The sequence below is a fragment of the Elephas maximus genome, chromosome 4 (genome assembly GCF_024166365.1).
Source record: "Elephas maximus indicus isolate mEleMax1 chromosome 4, mEleMax1 primary haplotype, whole genome shotgun sequence".
Taxonomy (NCBI): Eukaryota; Metazoa; Chordata; class Mammalia; order Proboscidea; family Elephantidae; genus Elephas; species Elephas maximus.
The window spans coordinates 107,863,275-107,873,049 of NC_064822.1; the positions used below are offsets into that span (position 1 = coordinate 107,863,275).

General features: G+C 42.8%; 1 protein-coding gene across 1 annotated transcript; it reads right to left on the reverse strand.

The window, feature by feature from the left end:
* Positions 1 to 3,269: 3,269 nt before the first annotated feature.
* Positions 3,270 to 8,776, reverse strand: LOC126074727 (keratin, type II cytoskeletal 6A-like). The gene is made up of 9 exons (XM_049881550.1): positions 8,258 to 8,776; positions 6,784 to 6,998; positions 6,364 to 6,424; positions 6,147 to 6,242; positions 5,858 to 6,022; positions 5,238 to 5,363; positions 3,997 to 4,217; positions 3,600 to 3,634; positions 3,270 to 3,487 (listed from the first exon to the last, which is right to left on the reverse strand). Exons 1-9 carry the CDS (start codon positions 8,774 to 8,776, stop codon positions 3,270 to 3,272), a joined length of 1,656 nt encoding a protein of 551 aa, XP_049737507.1.
* Between the last annotated feature and the right edge of the window lie 999 nt (positions 8,777 to 9,775).

A 9,775-nucleotide genomic window follows, 5' to 3' on the forward strand; every position in this document is an offset into this window, starting at 1 on the left:
TGAACCATGTCACTGGCTGATGTCATTGCCCAGAAGATGTCCCTTTTATGTGAGGAACTTGGTCCTATGAATGCTTTTGGCACCCCGGGCGGCGGTACCTTCACCAGAGGGTCAGCAAACCAAGGGAAGGATGGACTGGAGAGGATGCTGTGGTGAGTTCCTACTTGTTCACATCGGCAGCTCTCCCCATGGCCAGAGGCAGAGGTGATAGAGGTGATGGGCTGGAATTCACCGGCAAGACCACATCTCCCAGCCAGGCTGCACCTGGTGTTGAGGAAGAGCACAGGCTCTGAAAGCAGGGAGATCCATTCTGGAATCTTGGCTTTGCCACTCATTGGCCACATTACTTAACTTTCTGAGGGTTGATTTCCTCCTTATTAAAGTGGGGGTAAAGGTTAGCAAGGTCGTTGGTTGCAAGATCAAGTTATAGAAGTTAATGGTTTTCATACACTCTTTAAATAATTAGAAAATATTGCAGACAAAAGAGTTCAAAATGGTTGGGGGTTGGGGGGAACCACCAAACCAGTTGCCATTGAGTTGATTCTGACTCATGGCAACCCCATATGTGTCAGAGTAGAAATGTGCTCCATAGGGTTTTAAGTGGATGACTTTTTGGAAGTAGATCACGACACCTTTCTTTTGAGGTGCCTCTAAGTGAACTTAAATTGCCAACTTTTTAGTTAACAGACAAGGGCATTAATTGTTCATACCACCCAGGTACTTCAAATAAGTGAGGTACTGGGTATTTTAAGGGCAGTGAAACTATTCAGCACGATACTGTAATGGTGGGTATATGACATGTATTTGTCAAAACCTGTAGAATTTGGCCTTAAAACAACCTAATTTAACTTGATAATTGGTCTCTATTCACTGGGAGCATCAGAGGAAGAAGGAGCATCAGGAATCAGAGGAGGAACTGGAATGCCTGTTTAATCGCCTCCATGAACAACTACCTCCTTTAACCATGTGACCAGAAGAACTGTATGGTACCCAGCTACCATTACTAAACATTTTGATCAAAGATTCTATAGAAGAATCCTGATTAAAAGGGAGTCAAATGAGGAACAGAATCTCAAATTCTTGTGGAATCCAGCTTCTGGAGCCATTGAGGCTGGATGACCTCCTGAAACTATTACCTTGAGGAAATCTTTTAAACTTTAAACCAGGTCACTAATACTCAAAAGTCTCCCCCAGCTCCAAAGCTTCTGTCTAGTGACCTATTCAGCAACAAGACTTCTTGCACACCATGGGAAGAAGGCTGGATATCAACTTGATTTGTGACCCAGGGCAGAGAGTCTTTGCTATAGCTTCAAGTTAGCAAAATACTACTATAACCGAGTTTGTTATTGTTGTTCTTGTGAATTTTTTCCTTGCTATTTATTCTTTTTGCATATTGGAAAGGCCTTGTATAGAATGTCTGATTGGATTTTAGAATAAACTTGTGTTTCTGTCTAAAAGTCAAAATTATAACCATGGCACTAATATCAGGATAGATTTAAATGAACCTCCAACATCTGTTTGTCAAAATTTGTATAAAAGTTTACACTTAAAATAGTTTTTTTAATCTTCTGTCACAAAATGATACCATTCCCCAGCTAGAGCCACCTCCGTGCTAATTCGAGGGCTATCTCTTTCCATGGACCATCAACTCATCTCTGCCAATAGCACTTCAAAACAAAGTCTCTTAACCCACATTTTTCTTTATTGTGCTTTAAGTGAAAGTTTACAGCTCAAGTTAGTTTCTCATACAAAAATTTATACACACTTTGTTATGTGACTCTAGTTGCTATCCGTATGTCAGCATACTCCTCCCTTCCACTCTGGATCTCCCAGGTCCGTTCAACTTGCTCCTGTCCCTTTCTGCCTTCTCATCTCACCTCTGACCAGAAGCTGCCCATTTAGTCTCATGTATCTACTTGAACTAAGAAGCATACTCTTCATGAGTATCATTTTATGTCTTATAGTCCAGCCTAATCTTTGTCTGAAGAGTTGGCTTAGGGCAACCAACAACTTCTTGAAATTTAAAAAAATTTTTTATGACATCACTTTTTTTCAGGGTTGAGATATAATTTACAGAGTGAAACTCACCATTTTTTATGTGTACAGTTCTATGAGTTTTTGCCAGCATTTTTCATGAGAAGTTCTTTAGTCCAACCCAAGTATCTTTGGGCACACACACACACACAAAATCCATTCGCACTAAGGTAGTACCAAGTGGCTTTGAATCCATACACCAAGATCTGGGGATGTTCCTTTTCTGTACAAATTGGTTTGACTGTGATGCATCTCATATACTGTATCAAAACAACTTTGTGGCAACTGTCTTAAATATCATAGAGATGAGTCAAGCATTTGCTATTCCTACCAACTGTCCTCTGTTCTGATTGGATCAGTGCAGTGTTTCCTCAGTGGGAGGGGCAGTGTAGGGTGTGTCACTGAGGGAGACTCAGAGATCAGGGTGGGGAAAGAACTCTGCAGTTATCAGATTATGCTGATCCAGTTTCCAGGATCCTGACTTTCCTAATACTTTAAAACAGACTATTTTTTTTTTAAATAAAGAATCTTGAATACCAACGGTTGCATAGTTGTTAGTAGGCTTCTGCCCACAGAAGTATGGTGGGTTGTCAGTGGGCAAGGGACTACTTCTCCAAATATGAGGAACAGTTTATAGGATGAGAAAGTTTCTGAACCATTACATGATGAGCAATACAATCTAACATGGAATTTTTATGTTATAAACCTGCTTTATTCAACAGGAAAAAAGAAAGCTAAGAGATCTCAGAAAAATGTTGTAGGGATACAGTCTCTGTACATCACACCATCCAGGGATACAGCAAGGGAAGACTGTGACAATTTATTTGTAAGATAGGGAACTCTTAAAGGTAGCGCTATCTATGACTGACAGGACAATTATAATCAAAGGGAATCTGCCCCGTTCTTCAGCAGAACACAGTTTCTGTTCCTAATAGGTGTTAAGTCATTTTCTGTTCAAAATTACTTCAGACTGAAAAATCTGGTAACAACATGGGGACATCAAAAGAATGTTTGCATGTCTGTGAAACACTGTTGACACTGTGACGGTGAGCAAAGGAAGCTCAAGTGGAGCAGGTATAGGAAGAGAAAGGAAATGAGGACATTAGGCAGCGTCAGCTGTAACTCAGACAGCAGAGAAGATGAGAGGCCAGGAGACGAGAAGGAGCCTGAGGTGAAAGCCGTGCAGCTGGAGAGGTGCCTGAAGCATTGGAGAACTGGGAGCTGGTGGTAGAACTTCAGTGCTTGTAGCTCTTCTTGCTGGAGGATGAGGTGGTGGTGTATTTGATGGTGGAACTGCTGCCCCCAACAGAGCTGAGGCCACCTCCAATGCCTCTGCCACTGCTAGAACTTAAGCCACTGCTGTAGGAGTAGCCGCTGCCTGCGTCCAGGCCTAAGCCACCGCCAACAACACTGGAGCTGCCATAGCCACTGGAGATGGTGGACTGTGTCACAGCTGTGAGGGGAGAAGAACAGGAAAACAATGAAACATGGTGAAATTCCTTCTGCCAGCCTGAGTCCAGGCAGAAGAGCAAAGGCAGATGAGGAAGCCATGCAAAGGTACTTACAGATGTTGACTGGTCCAACGCCTTCCCCATTCAGCCTAGGGGAAGAGGAAACACAGGGAAGATGAGACCTTGGAGAGCCATTACCTGGGTCAGCGTGGGACACTATATCTGAGGAACAGTCCATTTGGGAATGGCCCTTTTGGTTGTCTTCCAGGAATAGCAATATGGCCATGACAAGGAAAAAAAAAACCCATTGCCGTTAAGTTGATTCTGACTCATAGTGACCCTATAGAACAGAGTAGAACAGGAGCGCCTGGTGGATTTGCACTGCTGACCCTTTGGTTAGCAGCCTTAGCACTTAGCCACTACACCATTAGAGTGCCCTAAAATTGTGCTCAGGGACTGGATATCTTGGTGATATAGCCGGATATTTGAGGAATTTTTATGCGTAACTTACCTGCACTCCTCGCCTTCCAGTAGCTTCCTGTATGTGGCAATCTCCACGTCCAGGGCCAGCTTGACATTCATCAGCTCCTGGTACTCCCTCAGGAGCCGGGCCATGTCCTGCTTGGCCTTCTGCAGGGCATCCTCAAGGTCTGCCAGCTTGTTCTTGGCATCCTTGAGGGCCATCTCCCCACGCTGTTCAGCATCAGCAATGGCGGCCTGCAGGTTGGCACACTAGAAGGGAAAATAGGCAGAAAGAATTTGTAATCCAGTTCCTCAGAGGAGACTAACCTTGATTCTTGTTCTTTCCCAGTGAGGAAGAAATCTACAGCCCAGAATTGAAGCCTTTTCCTATCTTATTTTTGTCTTTCAAGTCTTGTAAAGTTGGAGAACTGCTTGAGAAAAACCCATGCCTCTTCATGTTAACCACTTTCCATGAGGATGTGGGTAATGATTGATGGAAGACACTACTGTGGACATAAGACCAGGGAACACTGGAAAGAAGAGTCCTCATTATTTATTTTGTAGTGTAGTGTACCAAATCAAAACAGGACCATTTTTTAATGATCTCATGTGGATGCCACACTAATCAAAACAAACAGACAAACAAACCTGTTGCCTTTGAGTTGATTCTGACTCATAGCCACCCTATAGGACAGAGTAGAATCCCCCATGGGGTGTCCAAGGAGTGGCTGGTGAATTTGAACTATTGACCTTTTGGTTAGCAGCTGAGCTCTTAACCACTTATACAAAATTACAAACACCTTCAATTGAGGTGATGGGTTTTCACATCAGACTCTTCAGATCTTGCCTTCTCCCATCTCAGAGTCTCTCACATACTTGGGCAACAATGCTCTCGATCCTCTGCCTTTGCTCCACTTCCCTTTTTACCCTAAATTTTGATTGCATTCACAACAATCTTCCTCAAGCTTTCTGCCCTTTCCCTTCCTAACACGTTCCTTTGCAATTCCCAAGTCAATCATTCTAATTGTGTAAATTTATTTTAATGCCTCTAGCCTTTATTTTTATAGCTCTGAGCAGTTAAGACTGCTTCAGTCCACATGTTTGTATCCAGCTTTTGGGTTTGGACCATCTTTCCTAATCAGTAGGGACTCCCTCAGGCAGCCACTGCATCTCCTCCTCTCCCCTGCTGTTCTGTCAGTACCCAGGAGCTTGCCCAAATGATGACTGGCTGCCTGATGGTCTAGCAAAGAAATGTTGCTTTTCCTCACCATTGATCCACCATCACCGTACCTGTTTCTTGACGTGATCAATCTCGGATCTCAGCCTCTGGATCATGTGGTTGATCTCAGAAATCTCCTGCTTGGTGTTGCGCAGGTCGTCACCATGTCTGCCTGCTGTGACCTGCAGTTCCTCATACTGTGGTCCAGAGGGAGAGAGACAGTGTGTATGGGTTTTCATATACTGACAATAGCTTTCAGTTCTCAATTAGACATTAAGAAAACTCAGAGCTAATAGTTTTTCATCAAGGGAATGTAGGAAAAGTTGATGTTGCAAGGTGATTAGATGTGGTACTACTGAATCAGAGAACATCCTTTTTATGGGACCACTATTGGCCTTGTTGTCTTCTAGGCTGGTGATATTCTATACGATGTTTCTGAAATCCAGGATTTAGGATGAATCTGGAAGCAATGGTCACTTTCTTTTTGCATTTACATTCTTTTACTTAATATATTTGGGCATAAATTCTGTAAATGTCTACTTTAATAGTGTAAGGATGTACATTCTGTGAGATGACCTCAGCTTCTCTGAAATACATTTCTTAAATAAAGACATAGTCTTGCTGGTTCTGCTAACTGCATCATCAGGGAGAGGGGCACAGGATTCCTCACAGCTGCCAGCTTACTGCTCACCTTGGTCTGGTACCAGGACTCAGCCTCAGCCCGGCTCCTCTGAGCTATCTCCTCATATTGAGCTTTGACTTCAGCAATAATGCTGTCCAGGTCCAGGTTGCGGTTGTTGTCCATGGACAGGACCACAGATGTGTCTGAGATGTGGGTTTGCATCTGAGACAGTTCCTGCAGGAAAGAAGATTGTAAGATTATCTTTCCCAGAGACATTCACAGGGGATCCCAGCCCAAGAATCTTCCACCCATTACTGAACCCCACTAGACTACATAACATGGGGATAGAGATACTTACTGCATCATAGAAGACCTTCAGGAAATTGATCTCATCTGTAAGACCATCGACCTTGGCTTGCAGTTCAACCTTATTCATGTAGGCAGCATCCACATCCTGGGGAAAGACCAACAACCTAAATCAGCTGAGTCCTCACCCCCAGCCTATTCACTTTTAGGGCTGTCTACCAATTCTGCTCCTATAAAGAAACCTGAATCCATGATCTGAATCAACCAACCTTCTTCAGAGTCACAAATTCATTCTCTGCTGCTGTGTGCTTGTTAATTTCATCTTCATACCTAGAAAAAGAAAAAGGTAGAATATAATTTAGCCAATGGGTAAGATGATATAGAAAAGGCAGCCTGAGATCCAATGCTTCCCATAAAGATTAATAGTTACATATTGAGCTTTCTTTCCACAGACAGCATAAAGGACGATTTTTATGAATCATCATTTGTCCCCCCCTTTTTTCCTTTCCTCTTCTACCCCTACTTCCCTTTTGTTTTTCGTATTTGGTTATAGACATTAATTTGTGACTTTTATTTCCATTGTACTGGTTTTGCTAAGGAATTATAAGGCCAATTTTACATCTGGTGATATCTTATTTCTTGAAGATCCATCTTCAAGGACCATACCCTACAAATTCTCTTTAACTCACTTGTTCTTGTAGTCCTCGACCAGGTCCTGCATGCTTCTGAGCTCAGAGTCCAGGCGGCTTCTCTCCCCAAGGATGCTGTCCAGCTGCATGCGGAGGTTGTTGATGTACTGCTCGAACAAGGGTTCCAGGTTCTGCCTCACGGTCTTGGTGCCCTGCTCCTGGAGCAGAGTCCACTTGGTGTCCAGGACCTTGTTCTGCTGCTCCAGGAACCGCACCTGGGGAGGAAACAAGGTGGTCATTTGTAGACAAAGGAAAGAATGAAATGTCTGTGTTCTCAGGTCTCCAAGCAGGTCTGGGAAGTCTCCATGGTTCTGGCCTTGGAGGAGCAGCTCAGGGCTCAAGCTGAGAGTCCTGCTCCCCAGATATTTTTCCTTCACACCTCACAGATCCCTCCATGGAACTCCCCCATGCACTTCTGAGATTTTCTCAGCCTGTAGTTATGGAGCCTATCAGTGATTTTCAACAATGTCTGTCCTCTTGACAAGAAGAAACATAAATCTTGTTCAAAAATAGTATTTACTGGATATATTATACAAAACTTTTTTTTTTTTTTTAAATAGTAGCCCTGGTTGCTCATTGGTTAAGCAGAAGCTAATCTGAAGGTTGATGGTTTGAACTCATTAGCCTCCTTGTGGGAAAAAAATGTGGTAGTCTGCTTTCCTAAAGATCACAGCCTTGAAAACCCTATGGGGATATTTCTACTCCGTCCTACAGGGTCACTATGCATCAGAATTAACTTGATGGCAATGAGTTTGGTTCTGGGAGCAATCAGAAGGGATGTTAGCTGTTCCCTAATTGCTAGATTAGAATCCAACTTCCCATTTAGTGTCTGAGTATCGCCTTAAATGTTCTTGAGTGATGGTCATCCTCTGTTTCTAGGATAAGCAATTTTTTCTATAAATTATATAAACCCTTCTGCGCCTGGGCAAAATATTCTCCCTTTTTATTTTTTTAATATCTTATCTTAATTTTTGAGGAAAATATACATACAAAAGATAGCAATTCAACAATTTCTACATGTACAATTCAGTGACATTGATTACAGTCGTCAAGTTGTGCAAACATTTTAGCTATCCTTTTCCAAATTTTTCCTCCACTATTAACATAAACTCATATTTTTTCCTTCCTTCCAGAGCTCTTTGTAACTGGACTTTTCTTTGTAACTGCTTCGAATGTTCAGAAGTAAAAGCGAACACGTTACATTCTTTTATTTCCTTTCTATACTTCAATATTATCACAAGTTGATAACTCTTCCTAGGCAGGAATGAGGGTCATTGAAGAGATTAATTATTTCAAAATTATTTGCATCACCTCTGCCTGTTGCCAACATGGAGCCAGTGTAGCATCCTCGTGGATTGCTAATCAGGGCCCCTCCTCTCTCCTCCTAAGTCTCCCCACTGGCAGCAAACTCATTGTTTCTCAGTTAGAAGACTCTGAAATACCTGATGGAGAGAAAAACATTGTCATGTCTCACCTTGTCGATGAAGGAAGCAAACTTGTTGTTGAGGGTCTTGATCTGTTCCCGTTCCTCAGTCCTCACTCGCTGGATGGTGGGGTCAATTTGCAGGTTCAGAGGAGTGAGGAGATTCTGGTTGACAGTGACCTCTTGGATGCCTCCAGGTGGGCAGACAGGGAAGCCCCCATAGCCACCACCAAAGCCAGCTCCACCACCAAGCCCAAAGCCACCACCAGCTCCACCGCCAAAACCAAATCCGCTCCCGGCTCCTCCTCCAAAGCCATAGCCACCTCCGACTCTGCTGCCACATCCACCCCCTGTGATGTAGCTGCCCCCTCCAATGGAGATCCTCTTGGAGCCCCCCAGGCCATAGAGGCTCCTGCTGCCAAAGCCAGCTCCTCCACAGGCCCCACCGAGGACACCACCGCCCCTGGAGCGGGACACTGAGACGCTGCTGAAGCCTGAGCGGTTTACTCCAGGGACTCTGGCCGAGCTGGTGCTGAAGCCACGGCGGATGATGGTGGATTTGCTAGACATGGTTCTCTAAAGATGAGAAGGTGAGGAAAGTGTGAGAAGCTGTGGTGTGGAGCTGACAGGAGGGAAACTCTGAGGAGGGCTTCCTGGGGTACTTTATATATGGTGAGAATGGGCTAGGCTCAGTCCTGGAAGATGAGCTTGCAAGTTGACAAGGGCTGAGCTTTACAAAGAGAGAGGTCACACCCAGATTACTAGAAAAGTTATGAAATATGAAGATTGCTGTTTTAATTTCCTTTAGTCAGGGAAAAATTCTCCTGCCTTCTAGCTTTGACTTGATCTCAATACAATAAAACTCTTCTCAATTCACTGTAGTCAGGAGTTAGTCACTGTCTTCATCAAAGGTTTGACATGTTATGTTTGTGTATTACAACGTACTGAGGGATCTTTTCTCCCTAACCTAGTCTTTCCTACTAGTTGAGACATTAAAGATAAGATGTAATCCACTGCATATGCCCTAACAGGAAGATCACTGTTTTTTAAATAAATACAAATGTTAAGTTTAAAATTTTTCTTTTTAAAAATTCAAGCAGCTAGAAAAGTAGAACAACAAATGGACTGTATACCCACCACTGTCTCCATATAGGCTAGTAATTAAATCTAAAACTTAAGAAGTTTCTCTTATGTATTTACATTTTTCCAAATGTAGTTAAATGTCTGTTTATAATATTTAATATTTTATTTACACATTCATTCACATGTTTAAAAGTTGAATAGTACACATTTACGAAACAAAATACGTGCTTAAGATTATCCCCCACTCAGTTCCCCTATTTGTAGGAAAGCACTGTTACCAACTCCTTGTATATCTTTCCAGTAATTGTACTGTTTTATGCCTTTCTTCAGTGTGAGTTCTCTCCTTCTGTATACAATCTCTAATCTCTCATATAATTCTCATTTCCTTAAGATTTCTGATTATGCTTATGTTGGGCCCACTTTGTCTTTCATATTTATATTTTCTCTTGAGTCTCTTTTCACACTCTCTGATTCTCATGTCATACT